Source organism: Argentina silus, assembly GCF_951799395.1.
Source record: "Argentina silus genome assembly, chromosome: 1".
NCBI classification, from domain to species: Eukaryota; Metazoa; Chordata; class Actinopteri; order Argentiniformes; family Argentinidae; genus Argentina; species Argentina silus.
In genome coordinates, this window is record NC_139655.1 from 30,777,097 (window position 1) to 30,799,192 (window position 22,096).

Here is a 22,096-nt window from a genome sequence, read left to right on the forward strand (position 1 = left end):
GCAATGGAATTACAGGAATTTAGAAAGACTGTTTCCTGATAAAAATGAAGGCACAGAAGAATTATACCGTTTTATACCATCAACAAATAGCCATTAGCCAATGTGATTATATTCACTGATTATATTAGTCATTTCCTTTTTCCTCCAAATAATTCTCAAGATGACTTCCATACAAGGGATAAACAATCAAATGAGAATTCAAAGGAGAAAGAAAAACTGCAGTTTAAAAACCAAATTAGGACAACGTCTAAAGACACGGTCATCCATATGAACCGAACAGTTAATCACTGTTTACTTTCACAATAGGCCTATAGACATGTTGTCAGCTAGATTTGGAGGTAAGATAAATTGGTAAGATTTAACCATATGTTTACCTCTGCGGAGTGACACTTTGTGTATTGGACAGGGTGAATTGAATTGGGGCCTAAGTGCCTTTATGTGTTTAACAGGGTCCAACAGGAGAGATCCAATTCACCTGTGCCCAACATAGTGTCCTTGAAGAGTGAAAGGTCAATGGAACTTTCAGAAAAGAGACCATTAATGCTAAACAAAGGTAGGAACTGGCAAATCCATACTGTAACCTAATGAGGTTAGGATCTAGTAATGAGGTGTGTCTCTAGGGTTACGGTATATGGATAATACTTTAACCTAATCTGTTAACAAGGCAGGTTCTTGACATAAGAGGATATACAGTAAGTGAGTCTAATAGATATCTATTTTTGTTTTGCAGGTTATCATTCTGTGGAGTCACAAAGGAGGGTTGTGCTTTTCTGGGAAACCCCTCAAACCTAAGAGAGCTCAATCTTAGCTACAATAAGCCAGGAGACTCTGGTGTGAGACTCCTGTTTGTTTTATAGGAGGACCCACTCTATAAACTTGGGAAACTCAGGTAGAGAGAAGCATGTGTGGTGATCTATGCTTTCACTGCCATAATTGTATTCACTGACTGTGCTATAAATTGTTTTGGGTGAATGCATCTGACAATATATATTCTAAGGATGCAATGCACATGCCCTTTAATGTAATGTAAGGTTACGGTAGTGAGTTTATACAGTATTTCACTTTGACTATGCTCCCTCAGTCTAAAGTTATAACCATATATAGACCATATATAGACCGCCAAACAGTGTCCTATCTTCCTGGATGAATTCTCTGAATTGTTGTCCATTGTCAGTATAAATGATGACAACATTATGCTATTGGGTGATTTTAATCTACATGTGGATAACGTGGCCGACTCTAGAGCTGCTGGGTTCCTAAAAATGTTGAGTTCTATGGAAAACTTCTGGTGACTAATATACAGTGCCCTCCATAAGCATTAGAAAGAGGAAGCATTTTGTTTTCTTTTAGCTGAAAAACAGTAATTGTTTGATTTGAATATAGAGCTAAAAGAAGACAAATTGCTTCCTCTTTCCAATACTTTGTCAAGCGAATATGTGTTTGTAAAGACTAAGGCCATTTTTTCCATGTTGTTCTGTTCTATCCAATGTAAAAATTACATATCTTTTTTTATCTATATGAACAAACATATCACAGAATGTGCATGTCAAGTACTGTATAAGTGGTAAAGGACATATTGCTGTTATCTTGTAAAGTGTAAATTACTCGTGTTAGGACCTTTGTTGGGATTTTGTGGATTGAATGCTGGTGTGGTGAGATGTGGTTATGCTTTTGTTCATGTTCAGTAATGATAGTATCCTACTGCCCTGATGAAAGAGTTAGTCCTTTTTTACAATAAGAACAGGGCAATCTCCCGTTAACATCGCTCCTTTGCGTAATTTTTTTAATTTATTTTTATTTACTTTTATTCCCTGAGACAGTCCTACACATCACACTACTAAACACTACACTACACTTAAAACACACATTGGCTGGCAATTACAGTAAAAAAAAAAAAAAAAGACAAGACACAGGGTTCATTTTTAATCAGGTCACAACTCATTTATTGCAGCACAATTGTGTAGAGACATTCACATCCATTCCACAGGACGGTAAAGGATCGATCCAACCATTTGTAAAGAACAGTCTTTTCTGTACATCATCTGGTTAGCATGTCATAAGCTTCTAACCAGGAGGAAATTCTCAAATGTACAATGTCATAACATACATAGTGGAATCGCTTATATAGATACAATGGGAGGTTAGTCAATAAACATCACCACAGCTATGAGTTAGAATTAATGTACTGTATGTTCTGCAATCCAAATAATAATGTGTTATAAGGTGAATAAATAGATCACTGATTATTTCCGGTATTCAAAAGATCAGATTTTGGAGATAAACAAGTGGTGCATTTGACTGTGGTGGTTAAGTTGAATGAATAACCTCCAGGTTGTTAAGAGAACAGAGGATTCCTATCTGGACTAAGCCGTGTAAACCGACAACATTACAATAAGAATCTAGTATGTGTGTACAGGTCAGCTTCAGTCTCCCATATCTGGAAAAGGACCACTACCACCACCCATTTTCTTACAACTTTGTGTGGGTGTATAGGGCAGTTGCAGTGTTTCTAAATCTTGATACTTTCTGGAATGTCATCTGGGCATATTTTCTCCTGTTTGAATACACTTACCATATTGGTATGAAGGAGCCCTTTATGTGCCATATATATAAAGCTCCATCGCTACACATTGTTCAAGTTCACCTTTGCAACTTTTCCATTTTAAAATCGATGGAAAACACAAGGCATGCTAACATGAATCAAGGCAGACCGTACTATCATGTACACCTTAAAAACTAGCTTGTCCTCAGTGGACAGCAGTTGCCCTTGATAGTTAAGATTTCAAAGGGAGACTTATTTCTATGCCAGAGCTATATCATCATCAGTCTATAATTAAGGAGTTACCCAAGCAAGTATGTGAGCAGATTTTTAATCACAGATAAGGCATATATTACCATAACAGTTGAACATGTACTGTATATGTTGCAGTTAAAAAAAAAAAAAGTTGTTAAAAACACACAAGTTGGACTGTCTTTTGTCACTACGGAGGCACTGCAGTAACTTTGCCATTGTTTCTTTTTCCCTGTTAGAGAGCAGCTCTCTTGCTTTAAGGCATGTGATGGGAGGGAGAACCAAAGAGCTGCATTTCAGTAGTTTGGCGTCTCAATTCCCTTCCAATTCATGGTTACAGTTGATATCTGCCCCCAAATGGCTGGCTGAACCTCAAACATTAAAGGTATTTGACTATGCGACGGATTCTCTCCCATTGGGATTTCAATGTTGCAAGAAGACAACTTCTTATAGTTTATGATTTAAGACATGAGTGCAGGGTTTTGGAATGTTCTGGAACTGATCTGACTGATTGTCTGCAACCTCAGTCTGCTCCCATCCAACATTTACTTACACACAAACAGAGAAACCTAGTTCTCCAACAATTGCATTGAGACAAACACAATGACATGACATTCGTTAAGACTGAATCTGTAGAAATCATCAAGGTATCAAGATTCCTCACATTGAAAAGGCAACCCTAGTTTCCAAATTTCCCCCATGTAGAAAAATATATACAAAAAGAGAACTATGGACTGATATTCTAAGAGATGCTGTTTTCTAAAAGTGCACATACGAACAGTGACGATCAGTGTTCTGTCAACAGGCAATTTTCCGGGGTTGTTGGAGCACATCCTGGGACAAACAGACAGAGCTAGTACAAGGCTATTCTTGGATTGGGCAGTGACTAACACACAGACACAGACACACACAGACACACACACACACACACACACACACACTCTCTTAAGGGACTAATCAACACACACTGTACAACCGACAATCATTCTATACACCGTCTGTAAAGACACACAATTTCAAGACTGACAAGGCTCTCCTCCATGCTTTCCAAGCAATTGACATAAATAACAGGTTACAGGCGGACCCATGGAAAAGCTGCGAGAAGCAGGAGGCAAACCGATAAAAAAAAAAAAAGGCTTTCAGGAGAGGGATAAAAAGTACCATCTTTGGGCAATATTAAGATGTAGAAATTCTCTGTACAAAATTCAATTCTCCCTTACACCCTGCCCCACCCATCCAGTTTACTTCTTCCCTCTGTCTACTCATCAAGCTCGTCTCTGCCGTGTGAGTAAGGGCCACAGGTGGACCGCTTCTCTGTCTGTCCAGCAGAGGGAGCCCTCAGATGACCGGTGCTCCGAAGCACTTGAGGCACCACTGGACACTGTTGTTGGGTGGGCGGTCGATGTAGAGCAGGGCTTTGAGCTGATCTTGGCTCAGCTCTTCATAAGCCAGGCGGTACTCACTGTCAAAGGCCTCTGTGGAGAGACCAGGAGAAACAGCTCATCAGACAGATGCATATCGAGTGACTGAGGCTTAGTAACCATGGTTATACACATCAGGGATGTGAATCTGTTGCATGTCAAGATGACCTTTAGTAAAAGTCACTGGTTGATTGGAGCCAAATTGAACCTTAGCCAAATTCTTTATGCTCCACCTTTTTTGTTATTTGCTAATTATTTGCTATGAATTTACAGTTTATATTCACAAAAAATGTATGCCTTTTTCCAACAACAAAGAAAAACATCTGTATCTTTGTCTCAAACGAGTGATTGTGCCATGATGTCAATCACTCACCCACGTCAATGTTCTCCCGGCCCAATGCCACTAGTGCTAGGAACAGGATCTCCCTATAGATACTCCTGAGAGAGAGACAGGGAGAGAGAGAGAGAGAGAGAGGGAGGGAGACAGAGAAGTCCACCAGAGTCTATTGTCTACAAGGACTGAACAACTAACATGCTGCAAAGAAACTGCAAAATAACTAAATGGGCCATGTGATCAACTGAAGGTACTACTGACCTTTGGCGTTTGACCTCAGGGTGCCTCTTGACCTCCCGGAGGAGCAGGTTGATGGGACCATAGACGTCGTTGGTCTGGATGCTCCTGACGATGGTGTTGAGGAGGGTCCGTGTCTCCTGGTGGTCCGTGGGGGCTAGGGTCCCCTTCTTCTCCACTGGGAAACAACAAGTGTACACTGTTAAGGACTTACCCCATTTGATATAGAGATAACTGAGATTAATCATTCATAAGCATATGTGATTGTCTGGGTAGTGTGGAGGTGATGCTCTCAGAACAAAATGAAATGTTGCATGAAATGGTAATTTGAATTTGTACAAGCAGAACTGATATAGAAATTAGTCATACTACATTATTAAGTAGTTACTGCTTGTTTGTGGCGCAAAAAGATCACCCTTTATATGCGGTGTGTGTGTGTGTGTGTGTGTGTGTGTGTGTGTGTGTGTGTTTAAACTCACACAGGGTCCTCCAGAGCTGGTAAAGGGGTTCCCCAGGCTCCTGGTGCAGGTTGATGTTGTCCCACAACAGCTGCACATACACCTGCTTACTGTCCTGAGAGAGGGACGTCTGGGGGAGCTGTACACACATGCACACACACACGCACACAAGAGAGCAGTGAGAGCAGTGCTTTATGAGTATTTATTTTACTGTGGTTATTATTACCATTTACTTTGGCAATATTAACTACAATGTAAGTCATGCTAATAAAGCTAACTGAAATGAGAGGAAAAAGAAAGACAGAGAGAGAATGCTCCAACTAACCTGTACTCCATTGTTGCAGTGTTCTGAGGTGAGGATGAGACCAGGCAGGTTACTGGGTAGGTCCAGGCGGCGGAAGTAGAACACCAGGTTCCAGAAGATGATGGGGTGCTGGCTCAGGAACTTGTTGGTGTAGATAACCTGATGGAACAAAATCAATTAACTGTATCAACAATATTGAGTATTGTCTTTTTAAAAAGGTAGGGTAATCAGTTAATTTATCATCAATCAGGTAGAGGTTTGTGTGTGTGTGTGTGTGTGTGTGTGTGTTACCTGGTCTCCCTCATTCTCCAGTAGGGTCTCCAGCTCCTTGCGCAGCACCAGGGGACTGAGGTAGGGCACAGACACAGGCTTGGGGTTGGGCCTCTTCTGTCCCAGGCCATCCTAGGATAACACACACAGAGGGCTTCAGTCAAATGTTGCATAACACCCTCCTCCCGCTTATGACCTCCGTACAATACAGCTATTGTTGCCCACACACATACACTGAACATCCATTCACTACTACTTCCACTTGAGACAGTACCATATCCAAAGGGACTGAATATGTCCTAACTTGCAGTTTTCCTCAGTTTTGTAACTGTAAAAAATGTATCTTAATGAAAGTCAATGTTGGGAGAATGTTGTTGTTGTTTGCACATGGAAGGGATGTTGGGATAAGACGCTCAAGTTAAAATTGTGGGAACGTCGCGGGGAATTCCTAGATGGTGCTACTCACAGACGCCTCGTGCAGGCTGCAGGGCAGGCTGGTGGTGGAGACCCCGTGTCCGGGTTTCTGGACGGAGGAGTCCAGGCTCTGCAGGGGTCCGCCCACACTGTTACTGCGCGTCAGAGATGAGCCCCTCTTCCCCGCTCCCAGGGGGTCCGACTGCACCGGCTCCGGCACCAGACTAAAACAACACAATATATGATTACACACACCAGGTTATCAAAGCTTCACATTGGCATCATTTGGATGTGCATCCATGCTCCATATCTATACCAAAACACCAAATAAGATGCTATGTGACTTGATAATTTCAGTTGTCAGGGAAGTATAGACAGGCAATTTTTTAGCAGACCTCATGGGTGTGGTGGCCTGGTGGGTGGGGGCTTCCCCTGACTGCTCCTCTGAGGATTCTGGGAAGCTGGCGAGGTCCTGGGCGTCCCCTGCACCCCCCACCTTGACCTCGGCCGAGCCGGTCGCTATGGGCTGGGTGCTGGCGCTGTGGACGCTGTCTCTTGACGCACTGGGCTTCAGGTAGAACCTACAAGGGAGAAATCAAACACTATGAAGAAGGGCAGAACATCAACTGGCTTTGTGTAGGGTCTGGATATCCCCAAAAATGTATATAATATAATAATGTTTAATAGACCTTTTTTGATCGTATTTGGACATCTTCATTACCAAAATAGATTATGAGTCAATAACCACTTTTTCGATAGCGGTGTCAGTACATGACATGGCTTACTAGCGGCCAGCTAGTGCTCAAAGCCTGGTTGAGGCTAGTGAACAAGCCTGTTTGAATTTCCACAGTTGGGCTTTCTAGTCCCGGCCTGTACGACCTCCAGTTTGTTTACATTCTGCAGTTCATAAGGTGGCGAGCTATGGAGACATCAAATTCTCTGAATTCAAAGTTTCTGGTAACTTAAGCACTTTATGACAATTGTATTTGTAAAAAACACTCTTCAAATCAATTTGATTGTGTAGTAACAGCGACCTAACTTGGATTATGCTTGGCACCCACCAAGTTTGCTAGCCAACTAAAGCACTGGATGATAAGAATATCCTGCACTCACTATAAACCGTGCCCCTAGCCCTGTTTGGCCTCATAAGGACCAGGGGGGAACAGGAGGCTAAAAGCCCAAGATATAAGCACCGGATAGGTCTGGAGTAGTAGCCCTGTTGAAGCGTGGGAGTGACTGTGGAAAAGCAATTGGCCTTGGCACACACTGGCACGCACGATGTAAGCCCTGCTGTGGAAAGCCGGCTAAGGGCAGATTGAGGGCGACACGCAGAGGAAGACACCCACCCAGTTGTGGTGCGTAGGTCGTGGAACTCCACATGTAACAAGGGAAGGAAGGGGGTGCGGCAGGAGGGGCAGGTGGTGTTGAGGTTGGAGTCGTCGGCTGTCCAGCCGGCCATGATCTCCTCGTCATACACTAGGGCCTCGCAGGAGCGGCATTGAGAGCAGCTGGACATCAGCACCTAAAGGCCACACAGCCCCCCCCACGCACATCAAATATCAATCGCACAGAAAAGGTACTGTACGTGTGTGTGTGTGTGTGTGTGTGTGTGTGTCACCTCCAGGGCGCAGTTCTGGTAGATGCTGGAGGTGCTAGCGTGGTGGGAAGATCCTTGCTCAGAGTCTGGACCTCTGCCTGGTCTTCCTGGAGTCAGATCTACACACAAACACAAAGGAATACACTGACACAAACTATAAAATATATTATATACAGTAGATGGATTGATCTTGTATACAGAGTATACGGCAGTCTGTTTGTATTCTCAATCGAGCTTCATGCAATGCTTCAATAATCATGTATTTATGCTCACTTTCTCAGTGTGTGTGTGTGTGTTAGTTTGTGCCTATTGTGCTAGTTTGTGTGTGTGTGTGTGTGTTTGTGCTTACGTGTAAGGTGTGTCCCTCTCCCCGTGTCGCTGCTCCCACTGCTGCTCCCCAGGCTGGTGCTGCTCTGGGCCAGGCCGTTGGACACCAGGCCTGGGATGGGGCCTCTGTGTGTGGGGCTGTCTCCCCACCCACCTCCAGACAGGAGGTGCTCATCCATCCTGGCAGGGAAATTCCCCCCGCCCTGGGCCAGCTCATCCTTGGTAGGGAGAGGGGAAGGATGATTTCTTTACTTTACTACAGTAGGTTCATTTTAAATGCAAACTGGCACCTAACTGGTATGGGAATAATTGTGGGAAAAAAAGAGACTCCTGCACACTGGACTGTTCTTGTTTTCTCCATGTGTGGTTCACACTCACCTCGTCGTCGGAGTAGGAGTAGGCTGAAGCCACAACCCCCCACACTTTGCTGGCTACGTTAGCCGCCTGCTTCATGCTCGACTTCAGCACGTCCATCTTGGGTCCTGAGAGCAGGGCGTCCATCTTCATGCTGGAGATGGAGTTGATGACGGAGCCCAGCGAGCCGCTCTGGGATGACTTGACCAACGCCGTCAGAGAGGACGACCTCTGACCCGGGCTGGATGCGGCAGTCTTGGACTTGACGGCGAAGGTCTTGGAGCGTGTGACAGCGGCGGGGCTGCGTTTGGGTGTGTCCCCAGGTGAGCTGGATGGAGGTTTGACGGGGGGAACGGGGAGACTGGACCTCCGCTCCAGGGGCTGCTTGGGCGGGGGAGAGTCGGTGGCGTCTCCAAGGCTCTGGTGGAGCTCCATGCTGGAGGACTTGGCTCCCAACGGGCTGCGCAGGCTCATGTACATCTCGATCTCGTCGGCCAGGTTGCGGGATACGATGGCAGGCAGAGAGCGCGGGGGCTCTTGGCTAGTAACAGAGGCTGACTCCTCACTCTCCGAAACCAGCCGGGAGAGGGGGTCAGCACCCACCTCCACATCCTCCCTCTCCAGGGTAGCCCCCTTACTCCCAGCCTCTCCCTCTTCATCCTCCTCCCCCTGAAGAAATATCTCATCCTCCCCTTTTGCCACCTCCTCCCTCTCCCCTTCAGGCCCTTCCTCTTCCTTATCAAGGTCCACCTCCCCTTCCTCAAGTGTGGGCATATCTAATGTCGGCCACTCCTCTTCGGACAGTTTCCCCAGCGCCGGGCTCCTCCCCTTCTCTGGCTCCTCCCCCAGGTCTTTGAATAAGGCTTTGGCGGCGCTCGGGGGCGGGGTGTTGCCACCGGACAGGGCCGCAGCAAGGATGCGGGCGTCGGCTCCCATGCGGCTGGCGATGTTGTCCACACCTTTCTCCAGCAGCATGCCGGCACGGCTCTCTGCACTGAAGCTGCAGCTGCGCTCTGAGAAGGCCTTCTGACGCTGCTTCTGCTGCAGCTGCTTCCCCTGGGGCCCAGCCTCCCCGGCCTCACCAGAGGGCAGGACATCATCCTCCTCAGGCAGGGCCACGTCCTCACTCTTACTGCGCAGAGTAAACAGCTTCCCAGGGCCTAGGGTACACAGGGACACAAACATGTCTGCTGATTCAACAAGCCTAACCATAAAAACATTACCGGGAATACAGCATTTCACCATAGGGCAGCTGGCTTTCTCCAGTGACATTTGGGACTCACCAGTCTCCACTCTGCCGGAGGCTGTGTCGAAGCTCCCAGTGGACAGCTTGACAATGCTGGGGGCCGGTGGAGGCACGTCAACAGGACTGGGGGGGTCGACTACCACCACCGCACTGTCCACTGAGCCAGCCAAGTCCCCCCCTGGGGAGATCAGCAGGGATGTGGTCAAACACACACAAACAAACACACACACACACACACACACACACATCTGTGTTCGTGCAATGAGCAACCAAGATGCCATTTAATGGAAAACAAACTACCTCCTAATTGGATTTAGTTGAAATGGAAAACACACTGACATATTGCATGATGACTGAGGCTGAAGTCGAGAAAATATTCTATAATATGGTAGAATATTCTAGAGATGCCCGTTTGGTTACCGTTGTGCTGTGCTTTGGGCATGCTGGTCTGGTCCGTGTGGACCGGGGGGGCAGCTATTCGAGCAGCATCCACTACATCCTGATGCAGCTCGTCCTTGGAGCCGTAGCCCTGATCACATTGCCCTCCTGTGACACACACACACACACACACACACACACACACACACACACACACACACACACACACACACACACACACATACACATACACATACACATACACATACACACACACACACAAAGATTTAGGTGTGCAGCTCAGGGAGGGCAGTGTAGTCACTGGGGGTTGTGAGTGGGCACAGGACAACAGTACCTTTACTACAGCGATTATCGGTGGCGTCCCCTACAATGAGGCTCCGGGCGAACAGTGTATGTTCCTCTCCGTTGACCTCGCTGGAGCTGTCCGCACTCCCGTGGCTCAGCCTGTCTCCGTCGGTGCTTGTTGAGCCGCCCACTGACGGCGCTGCAAAGACAACACGCTTACATCACTTCCTGTGTCCCATGTCATATTCAATAGGGAGCTTATCGGTGCGGAAACCCAATAAAAACAGTAATTGAGCTTGTCTCTCATGGGCACGGCTTCTGTAACAGTCTCTCACAACTCACCTGTCGTGATTATAGTGGGTCCTTTCATGGCAGGTGTCTGACGGAGTGCCTGTTTGAACTGGGCCACACCCCGCACAACGTTCCGCACTTTGGTCCACATGAAGAGGCCGCTGCGGTTGGCGCTGGGCCAGAGGCTCTCCAGAACAGCCTGGACAGATTGAGCGGAGACAAAAGAACAGATGCTTGGTACCTTAAAATGATTAAAGTTATGGTACCGACTCATGTGGAAATGTACGGCATCACTTACAAGGTATACTGAACACGTCTGACAAACTTCACATTTTAGAGTGAACTGTCCCTTTAACTCTGGCTGCAGAGTGAAATACACTATGGGTTCATTGAAGACCAAAATTCAGCAAAGATTATTTGCAAATGCAAATCAGATTGAGAAACGTTTTGGCTAATTTCAGCCTGCAGGTGTGCTTTTGTGCTCCCAGTCGTTGGTACTGTAAGTTTTAATGGCTTTAGGTTCAGGCACACTAGAATGTTGTAGTACTAGTAGAATGTTGTAGTACTAGTAGAATGTTGTAGTACTAGTAGAATGTTGCAGTACTAGTAGTAGTCGTACGGTTGTGATGTAGGTAGAGGGAAGACATAGTAAAGTAGGACCCTAGCAGACACTATGCAAGTCACACCTCACTCCGGAGGGGCGTTCACAGCAGTGGCAACCGGCCAGTTGTCCCCTAGGGGAAATAAACAAGGAGGGAATACGGAAGACACGAGAGAACAAAGCACGGATTGCTTGAACGGAAACTTCCCACCTCGGAAGATTATGTTATTCTTTCATTTGCACGAACTTTGTATTTATGGACCTTATACTAATTAATGAACATCCCAAGACAACAGTGTGGGCTGGCCAATGCAAGAGTATCTGGACTTACAGGGTGCAGGGGAGGTAAGCGACTGCACGACTTCCACAGGTACACATACCTACAATATACAGTTCCCTCAGTGTGGCATAAACGGGAGAGTGGAAGCTAATGTGTTAGGTGTTAACTGAGGTGAAAGATGTGCTTGTTACTCTTGATATATTGTGGTTTTCTATGATTGTTTTATATATTTATTTCTGTATTGAACTGTGTTGTATTTTTTATGTGTTGTTTTGTTATTGTGTAAATACTGTGGACAGAGTGCACCTGAAAAAGAGGCCTTGGTCTCAGTGTGTTTCCCCTGTTTCAATAAAGGTTAAATAAAATAAAATAAAATAAAAGAATGGCTAGGCTAGATAGACCTTATACCAAGCCTGGGAAGGTAGGCAAGCTGACTAGTTGTTCAGTCCATTACCTTGTTATAGTATCCGTAGGTGATGGCGTTAGGCTGCACTCCAGCCTTCTTCATCTCCACCAGGACACGCACAGCCAGGACAGGTAGACTGTACACACCACAAAGCTGCATCACCACGCGGTAACACACCTGAGAGGGACGGGGAGTGTGAGAAGGCACATTCTATCTTATTATTTTTCTATCACTATGGCCATAGTAATTGTGCATACATATGCAAACACACACGCACACGCACACGCGCACGCACACGCACGCATCTACCTATCCTGGTCTCACCTCATCCAGCACCTCCACTTCAGAGCTCCTCATCTTGATGAGGACGTTGTAGGCCTGCTGCATGGCTCGTACTTTGGACTGGGCCAGACGCACCCCGGCAGGTAGGCAGATGAACCACAGGCTGTAGCAGTGGCTGAACAGACACTTGGCCCACAGAGGAGGGTTGGAGTAGAACCGCTTGGCCATCTTATAGGCCAGCTTGATCTCCTGTGTGACAGACAGTTGATACAGAAGGTTACAGGTCAGACATTTTTATTTAAAGGGACAGTTCATGAAATACAGCGACAGATGTCTTTCCTGATCATGTGACTTGACCAGGAAATAAATGTGTATGACATTGACTGTACAAAAGAGGAAATCTAATCGCGGAGTTCATGCAAACTGGCTCTGAAGTTGGAGCCCTTGTGGTATTTCCTCATAGTCAGGCCAATGCATGTGCATGTGACATTCTGAATGGTGAAGCCCTCCCCACTAAACCTCTTTCTGGAACAATGGCCTAAAAATACTGCTATGGCCTCTGAGGACGGTCTCCCAAACTGCTCAGCTGCTACCTCAGTGTCCTGTCTCTCTGCCGATGTGTAGTGTGTGTGTGTGTGTGTGTGTGTGTGTGTGTGTGGTATATCTGTATGTGACATTTGTGGTGTGTGTGGTGTCAGACATGTCTGTAGCTAGTAAAGCAGTGCTGTATAAACCTGCACAAGACACTGGCCTCTCACACAAGTGGAGGAGGAAGAAAGAAAAGCAGAAAAAGCCTGTTCCTGGGAGGGTTATGTTAGCCATTGATCTGCACCTCCCAGAAAATGAGATCCACTGACTCGCCGCTCTCGCTCTTCAAACTCTGTCCAAAGAGACGCCTGACACGTGCACAGTGACTTTGAAGTCATCCGCAACTTTCGTGTTTAACACCCCATTGGAGTAGCAGAATTCTGTTATTGACCCAAAGCCCATCAGTGTCAGAAGTGAAAGGGCCTGTCCTGCTGACTTTTAATAACTTGCTGGTGAGTGACTTATTCTAACCGTCGCAGAGCTGAATAATGACTCAGCAGAACCCATGACTATGGTTATCTCCTGATTGGTGAGGCGACAGCCAGAGCTGCCAGTTTCCTATGGGGATAACCAGAATAAGGAGCAGGACTGATCAGGAGAAGTTCGATTCAAATTTACTTCAAACTTCACAAGCCAATTTTAAAGTCGGACTGAAATGGAAATCATTAAATCGCGCTCTCAGTAATGCCCTCACTCGTTTCTTGAAAGTTAATTCTTGACTCCAAGTTGTCTCCGAAATAACGACACTCAAAGATGTAAATGCTTCGATGTGCGCCGCCTCCATTCATATTTTATATCATTAGTAAATATGACTTTTGACATTATGAGTTACAACAGTTGCACGTTCTCCAATCATTATAAGGCACTGGTGAAGTGTGCCCGCCTCGACTGTAAACAAAGTTGCATGCCCAGCCATGTAGACAGTAGTTCGACAACTAGCTAATAGTGTGTGTGTGTGTGTGTGTGTGTGTGTGCACTGTGTCCCACCTGCTTGGTCCTCTTGGCCAACAGGGCAGGGCTGCTGGACAGACTGGCCCCTGCTGCTCTGCAACTCAGTGCTTGTCTTAACTCCCTGGGCCGGTCGAACAGTTCCATCCTCAACCGAGGGAAACTCTTATAACTGAGAGAGAGAGAGAGAGAGAGACAGAGAGAGAGAGAGAGAGAGAGAGAGAGAGAGAGAGAGAGAGACAGACAGACAGAGAGAGAGAGAGAGAGAGATGCAATGGGAAAGACGGAAAGAGGGGTGGAGGGAGGGTAGAGTGAGAGACGCACACAAAAATGAATCCACAGTTGCAATAGCCAATGCAGCCGTCCTTCCTGCCAACAGACATGATGCTTCCCGTAAGTGGCCAGAGAACAGTGAGTGCTTGGCACCTCTCTGGGCAGAGCTAGGCTTAGTCTCAATTGCAGTAGGGTGCCAACGATGAACATGGAGGGCACTAGCCTTGCAGTGAGGGAGGAGAGCACAAGGGTTTCTTTTTTATGACAACACGCCCCACCTTCAGCTTTTATGACAACAACAAGTCCCACCTTCAGCACCTTCCATTCCTCTTGAGATGATCATTGCTATGTTTTACACTGTAAAAACAGCGCAAGCACACTGGTGATCTTGGGTGTACAGTACATGTCAGTTAGTGTGTGGTGCAGGTATTTAGGGGTGTCTCACCTGTAGCGGGCAGGGGGGTTAGTTCCATCCTCAATTGGGGGTTCGGGGGGCATGACGAAGACAGTGTGCTCACTCTTCTGAGATTCATCCAGCTCCATCAGTTTGGTGTCCTCTGACGACTCTCCTTCCACCTTGGGAGAGGAGGACATGTTCATGGACACACACACACACACACACACACACACACACACACACACACACACACACACACACACACACACACACACACACACACACACACACACACACACACACACACACAGTAGTATTCAAACAGGGAAACAGCATTCTCTCCAACACAGTCTTACTGGCTGAGTCAGGGCCGAAAAAACCTCACCAGCAATATTGTAGCTGATAGTTCTACAGCTCCCACACAAGATACAAAATATCTTCTAATGAAAACAAATGAAAAACTCAGCAGTGAAAGGGAGGTGTGTTGAAACTGAATGATGTTGAGAGAGAGAGAGTGGGGTTACCTTAGTGCCCTTGTCGGTGCCTTTATCGGAGGGAAAAAGCTGCGAGAAGAACAAGTGAAAGAGAACAGATTGAATCAGAGGAAATTGGGCTTCCTCAGTCTCGCAGAAGAGGAATGTTCATTTCTCTAATAAAACAACATGAAACAAAAGCTCTTTCACTGGGAACTTTGAAAACATCACACAAACTGGGCTAGAAAAATGAACCCCTGAAGCTGTTGAAGGGGGGTGGGGAGGGGGTGACAGCAATGGAAGCCATGTTCTTTGCCAGGAGATCGCTCACCTTCTCAATACAGTCGTCAAAGAAGGCCAGGCCTGTGTCCTTGTCGCTCACAAAGGTGCACTCCTCTATAAAGCGGATGAAGATCTGCGTCTTGGTCAGCTGGGAGTAGAACTTCTGGTGCGCACGGTCCCTGCTCTTCAGGAATCCTGGAGAGGGAGAGCAAAGGTCAATGTGCCTGTTCCATATCACAGGAAACATGACACAAACGCTCTGTAAACAGGCAACACTGCGTTGACAAGTTAGAAGTAAAAGAAGGGAAATGTATTTACTATTGCTATATAACTTTCAGAATGCATTATGTGGGGAGAGTGAAGTTGTTTTAACCCTAACATATTCAGGTCAAAACGACCAGGACAGCTTCCAGTACATCCAAAGTTATTTGTGCTGGTCCTGCAATATCCATTGACCTACAAGAATCTAAATAAGGATGTGATACCATTTTCGAGAAACATTTGGCAGTGGACACTCTTTATGGCCAATGTCATGGATGATTGATTTCTGACAGACGTAGGCTTAATAGAGCTTGGAAATACAATATTTGGCTGTTAGGAACACTTTGACTGGCAGTCCAGAGAGGCATCTTTCCTTGAAACTATGTTGGATCCAGGTTTAATGTTTTTCTTTTTTTAACAACATTTGTTAACAAACGTTGAGTACTTTGCACTGGATGTCACATAGACAGAATCAATCATCCATTATCCATGATCCTACCTTGTAGGTCGTAGAGTGAGTCAGCGGAGGTGGCCTTCTCGGAGGGGGCCTGGGTGATGGGTTTAAGGTAGGAGCGGTAGCCCTTCAGGATGTTGGCCATGAAGCGCAGGAGGGCCTCCTGGATCTCCATCTCCAGGGCCGTCATCTTCTTGTGCCAGGTGAAGTCCGCCTCGATGGGGGTCATCTCGACCGCCAAGCCTTCCTGGGCCGTACGACGCACTGCGAACACAACCATATATAGGATATTGACGTATATGTTTGACATAAAAGAAAGGTCATGAGGCCGTACATGCTATTCCTTAGGGTTGGGCTACAACAAAAGCCTGCGAACATTCCAGCCTTCCAAGACCGGAGCTGCCCACCACTGCAGAAGAGCATTAGGCTACCACTCACCAGCCAAAACAGGCATTTACATAGCAAACTAGCTACCTAGAATTCCTCCAAATCACTATAATATTATATTTCAAATGGGTGTAGATGACCAGACTTTAAGCAGTTGCGATGTGAAATAGGGTGAAGTAACTGTTGTTTATACCAATGCCCAGTTGGTGGTGCAGGTTGGTCAGGGAGTTGAGCAGGCTCTTGCAGGGCTTCTTTGGGAGGTTCTTCCAGGTACTGTTCCTCTTCTCATCAGACCTACAAGACACATGGAGCCGTAAGAGCGGGCAGAAAAGAGCACTAAGACAAAATGCTTCAGGTTATTCAGGGTTATAGAGGGATTGTTGATATTGAAGCCTACATGTACTTACAGGTAGATGGTGTTGGTGTCCAGGTCCACACAGACCACATCCGGAGGAGGGTCGTAAAGGTCAAAGTAGCGGGAGTCCACCCCAACGATGAAGGGACAGGGGGCATTGAGGACGCCAGCCAGAGAGAGGGGGCACAGCGGGATGTACGGGCACTGCCACTGGAAGGGGAAGATCATCTGGAGAGAGAGAGAGATGGAGAACATCATCATCATTGGGGAGAACTTCTTCATCTTCATGCCATTGATGTTGCAGAGGGTTTAAACATACACAAATGCCTCTATACAATGAGTTCTTACATCAAAAGACTCAATATGTAATTTGGTAAGCCAATGTGGAGGTAAAAATAAGGACTAATGTACAGCGGAGAGCAAGAATCTACTTCATTTATTCTAAACCTTTTCCTTTTTAGAAACGACACCAAGGTGAGGCATTTCAATGACTAAATATAATAAACGTTCTAAGTGAGGGGCAGGGTTTACTACTCACCGCCACCACAGCCTCGGCCACCCCAGTGAGCACTGCAGGCCTGAGAGAGTGGAGCAGGATCTTACTCTCCAGCAGGATGAAGTGCAGCAGTGTGGCACAGTTCTCAGAGCCCAGGTTCATCAGCAGGGTACTGTAGTCTGCCCCACTGGGGGGAGAGAGGGGTGAGAGGAGAGGGGGGGGGTGTAGAGGGGGTGGGGAAGGAGGGAGCAGAGAAGAAGAAGGGGGGGGATTAGACTTGACTAGAGTTAGATAGGTCGCCACAGGTTTGAGTCAGATGGCAGGCATCATAAACAGGAGGTTTGTAACTGGTACACGTCTTTGATTTGACCATTCCTCATTCCACGCATTACAATGAGCCTGTCCTCCAATTTCTACTTCCACCAGCCTCCCCTGGTACAGGTGCACTGACATGGTATGATTAACATAGGGAGTCGGGGCAACTCTGTATTCCAGAGCCAAATCTTAAGAACTACAAGTTCCACAGTACAGCAGGACCAGTATTAGCCATAACCCGCTATATGGAAGTGTCTCATGTTCCCTAGTGGATCATATACATAATACGTGTTGTTCATAATAAATTCCTCTATGGAATAATACACTTGAAGAGGATAAAAGTCTGCTTATGGTGGAACATTGCAGGATAATTGTAATTATGAAGCTTATTGGTGGCATGTAACCGTTCATAATGAAGCCCTGGCAGATTAATATAACAAATTGTGGAAAGTCCATCTCATTAATGTCACTGTTAAGTGCCTCCCACATATGTTGAAATGGAGCCTCATTTCATTCCAATAGCTGTTTCAAGTATGAGGGTTTGACCTCGGGGAAATTGACATGGATTAATGTGTTTTGCATTAGTGAGCCAGGAAAACCCAAAAAGATGACTGCTTTTATAACTCCGCTATTTCCTCTGGAAAATCTCTGTCGTTGATGCTCTGCCATAGTAACTGGGCTCTTTTTCCCCTTCTTGTTGCTGGGCCTAGAATAGCCTATCCAGTCTCCAGACTTGAAACACTGCTTATTAAACATACAGCCGATATTATGACTTATGCACATGTGTTCAAGTGAACTACAGCTAAAATGTGCCTGTGCTGCTAACCCAATCTTACCTGAGCGGCAAGGGAGTACACACAGGCTGAGAGAGCATCAAGGTGTCGTGTGCAGAAAGCTGAAGGAGAAAAAAAAAAGTGACATGTCATCCCACTGAGACACCGGCAGAATCACAAACTCATTTACACAAAAAGGTGTTGATACAGACATAATATGCATACACCCACTACCATAGAAAACCAAAAACAATACAAAAGACAGACATCTTACCTGGACCAAGATTCGGGGCCTCTGAGGGGAGGGGAAGGACACGTTGTGCATGAAGTGCGAGATGTGCCTGTTGGGGGAAACACAAACAAACAGACACTCACATCAATACATCTGCCAACACTCCACTCACCACGCCTCCTCCCCCAAACAAACCCCCCACCTCGTCCCTCCGCCTCTCGACAATACGCCAACCTACTTTTCAATGGGCAGCGGGTGTGGGCCCGAGACGGACAGCTTGTAGAGGAACATGAGGAACTTGCGGAAGGACTCGAAGAAGGGCCAGCGGGAGAGCAGGCAGATGCATTTGTTGGTGTTGACTGTCCGGTTGGGGATCATCTTCTTCTCCACCATGGTGAGGAGGCCCAGCTGCACCTTCTGCTTCTCACTCAGCAGGTCCACTGGGTAGGGCTCATAAAACTGGATGGCTGCACCGTACACCTGGACACACAGACAGACAGACAGACAGACAGACTCAGTCCTGTATAATCCTGTATATATTTTTTAGACCAAGGTTATGTCACACACACACACTGGTAATGCAGAAAACAGATCTGAAGAGAGAACTAAAAGAGATCCTTAACACACCTTTTCTCCAGAGGAGATGGTCAAGACGAAGGTGGAGAACACAGGCAGAGGGTAGCGTGTGTTGGGAGCCCAGCACTCTATCTTGGCTCCCATGGGCAGGCAGAACAAGGGCACGGACTCAGAAAGAGGGAAGGACTTGTAGTCTTCCTCTGGGTAACGGAAGATGAGGCCTGGAAGAGCAGAGAAGGCAGGATGAGGGAGTGGATGAGAGGAGATGAAGAAGGAGGGATGTTGATTGTTGGAATCAGATCAACCTTTTCATTCATCAGACCTTTAAATGAATCTTCCAGAGAGCTGAGATGGAGATCATTTTAAGAGAAAAGCTACTTTGTTGATCAATGTGTTGTCCACCTTGCCCTTTTGTTAAGGTCAGGGAAACTCTCACACACCTACCCACCACACACACACACACACACACACACACACACAAATGCATGCACATACACAGCGACCGCAACATCAGGCGGGGTAGGAAGTGCTGCTGTCTATGATGAGAAAACAACTTCATCCCCCAGGAAGAAGGCTTAGTGGAGATAAAGCCTGTGTGTGTGTGTGTGTGTGTGTGTATGTATGTGTGTGTGTGTGTGTGTGTGTGTGTGTGTGTGTGTGTGTGTGTGTGTATATCTGAGCCGGGGTTCCTGTCTCAGCCAACACCCTGCACTGGCCTTAGAAAGGAGCAACATCGGGCCAGGCATGAAGAGCAATGCATGGTGGGATACCAATTATATATATTCCATAAACTACGACAGACTAGGGGCTGCGGAATGTGGTTCAGAATGTCACACTTCAGCAGAGAAATACCAGGTATGATTAGCAATGCTTCTCCTGCATGCCATGCAAATGTATATTCTGCATATGCTTCTGTTGGGAGGGCTTTGAGGTGACAAAAAACAAATAAAATAAATAATAAAAGGCCACTTGCAGACACACACTGCCATCGCTTTCATCTTGTTTTTCAATTTGAAATAATTGGCCCACAGATATAACACTTCGGAATGCCAATGAGGAACACTGGTAATTGTGTTAGGAGTTCTGAGTAGCCGTGAGACATTCCTGTGTGAGGCAGTGCACTTCTCTAAACTCTATATGGATGCTTTGTGATTTCAAAGTAGATCTTATGATAGGGGAGGGGAGACATGCGTAAGACTCACCGGCTTTGTAATTGATGGAGTTGGACGCAGACACTGATTTCTTGTAGCACAGGAAAACACTGGAGCCCCACTGGAGGAGACAAACAAAGGCATGGCATTGGGCCCAAATGAATGTCATATTGTATTTCAACTGAAAAGTGAAGTGTCTGCTTCCAACTCTTTTGAATTCAACATTACTGCAAGCTGAGAAATAGAGCATCAGAATTGTATGATAATGATCACCTGACAAAGACCATGTTGGTCAAAACCTTGTGTGACCATCACTAAAGCCTAAAGATAAAGTGAAGCAAGCAAACAATAGGCTACCTAATATTTTGTATCTTTTGTAACTGTATATTTTCAACTCTGGTGCCAAATGTTGATGTGCATAAACACTATTTGCACCATTGGCCTAACTCACCATGCCACAGTTGAGGTTCTTGTCCACCTTACAGAAGGTGTGTGGGGGTGTCTCGCCCTTGCTGGTGACGATGACACAGATGTCTGTGACAGCCAGGGAGTTCTGGGGCTGGACGGGCGGGGCGCGGCGGAAGGTGATGAAGATGCGCTGTGAGGTGGCAGAGCTGTTGTTGACGTTGGCGCAGCGGCCGTACGGGGTGGCCTGGATGATCTCACAGCCCTGGATGAGCCGCTCCTTTCCCTCGTAGAGCACTCTGACGCAAACAACAATGTAAGCCATTAGAAACACACACACACACACACACACACACACACACACACACACACACACACACACACACACACACACACACACACACACACACACACACACACACACACACACACACACACACACACACACACACACACCTTTTCCACCTCCAAGAACTTTACTTTGTATGAGAGCTAAACAATGGACAATAAAATCCCCATGACATTGTAGCAAAATGGAGTGGGAGGGCTCTAGCTGAGTTAACCTTGAGAAGTTTCACAAGGCCTGGCCATGTACATACTGTACTGTGCAGTCAGTGGGCAGTAGACTGCAAGTCTGCATACCTCTATGTTCTACAACATCTTAATTTCTGTCTCTGAGACCAAGCATGAGGCCATATTGTACCTGTCCAGCAGGCAGCAATAGTAAACTCTCTGAGTGTTGGACTTGGAGTGAAGTGAAACTGAAGTTGGGAATATGTTTTTGCACTGTTAAACACCCGACAGAGAGAGAAAGAGAGGGGGAAAGCAATCAGACAGAGAAAGAGAGTCATGCCTTTGCCCATGCGGCTACCCTTTGACCTGCATTCAAAAGGCCAGAGCGTCAACAAAGTGCAAGGAAGCTGAAATGGCAGATAGCAGAGTGGTGCAAAGTGCTGGCAGGGGAATGACTCATGCCCAGTGCCTACACATACAGACAGTGCTTGGACCAGGCCTCTCTCTCTCTGCACTGAGTCTGTCTGACCTACTGCAAAACACTCCCATGGGATTTCAATAGGCTTTTTATCAATGTTTTTTTGAGGGGAAATTCAAAGGTTTTAGAATCTGTTTGCATGATACATAGACCTAGTTTTGAACCCTAACCCTACCCAAACCCAAACATAAAAGACGGGAACAAATTCAGTGTGGTGAATCCCACCCACATCTGTCTGCCCCTCAGAATGTCATATAAAAACAAAACAAAAACATGCAGTGAAAGCAAAAACGAAAAGGGAAAGAGTGGATATTTTTCCATTGGTGGAGGGAATATCAGACGTTTCATCTCACAAAAGAGTGTCTAGTTTCTCGTTCAGCCCCCTCCATAACCTCTTAAGTGAACAAACCAGACTTCTGTAGCTCAATGTCACAGACAAGTC

At 46.3% G+C, this 22,096-nt stretch overlaps 1 protein-coding gene across 1 annotated transcript in view; it reads right to left on the minus strand.

Annotated features, from left to right (window-relative positions):
- Positions 1-1,915: 1,915 nt before the first annotated feature.
- Positions 1,916-22,096, minus strand: part of dennd4c (DENN/MADD domain containing 4C) — a 38,065-nt gene continuing 17,884 nt past the window's right edge. Inside the window, exons 3-34 of the mRNA XM_083676298.1 lie at positions 20,710-20,962; positions 20,310-20,379; positions 19,159-19,328; positions 18,770-19,011; positions 18,574-18,640; positions 18,363-18,421; positions 17,254-17,398; positions 16,768-16,943; positions 16,554-16,654; positions 16,019-16,237; positions 15,308-15,453; positions 15,028-15,066; positions 14,552-14,682; positions 13,873-14,005; positions 12,340-12,546; positions 12,064-12,192; positions 10,780-10,927; positions 10,487-10,636; positions 10,174-10,299; positions 9,791-9,931; positions 8,532-9,667; positions 8,176-8,371; positions 7,848-7,945; positions 7,576-7,751; positions 6,625-6,810; positions 6,282-6,453; positions 5,837-5,947; positions 5,567-5,704; positions 5,263-5,380; positions 4,808-4,961; positions 4,586-4,650; positions 1,916-4,266 (exon numbers count right to left, since the gene is read on the minus strand). Coding sequence (XP_083532424.1) covers positions 4,130-4,266; positions 4,586-4,650; positions 4,808-4,961; positions 5,263-5,380; positions 5,567-5,704; positions 5,837-5,947; positions 6,282-6,453; positions 6,625-6,810; positions 7,576-7,751; positions 7,848-7,945; positions 8,176-8,371; positions 8,532-9,667; positions 9,791-9,931; positions 10,174-10,299; positions 10,487-10,636; positions 10,780-10,927; positions 12,064-12,192; positions 12,340-12,546; positions 13,873-14,005; positions 14,552-14,682; positions 15,028-15,066; positions 15,308-15,453; positions 16,019-16,237; positions 16,554-16,654; positions 16,768-16,943; positions 17,254-17,398; positions 18,363-18,421; positions 18,574-18,640; positions 18,770-19,011; positions 19,159-19,328; positions 20,310-20,379; positions 20,710-20,962 — 5,539 coding nt within the window. The 3' untranslated portion in view covers positions 1,916-4,129. The remainder of the gene's footprint in view (positions 4,267-4,585; positions 4,651-4,807; positions 4,962-5,262; positions 5,381-5,566; positions 5,705-5,836; positions 5,948-6,281; positions 6,454-6,624; positions 6,811-7,575; positions 7,752-7,847; positions 7,946-8,175; positions 8,372-8,531; positions 9,668-9,790; positions 9,932-10,173; positions 10,300-10,486; positions 10,637-10,779; positions 10,928-12,063; positions 12,193-12,339; positions 12,547-13,872; positions 14,006-14,551; positions 14,683-15,027; positions 15,067-15,307; positions 15,454-16,018; positions 16,238-16,553; positions 16,655-16,767; positions 16,944-17,253; positions 17,399-18,362; positions 18,422-18,573; positions 18,641-18,769; positions 19,012-19,158; positions 19,329-20,309; positions 20,380-20,709; positions 20,963-22,096) is intronic.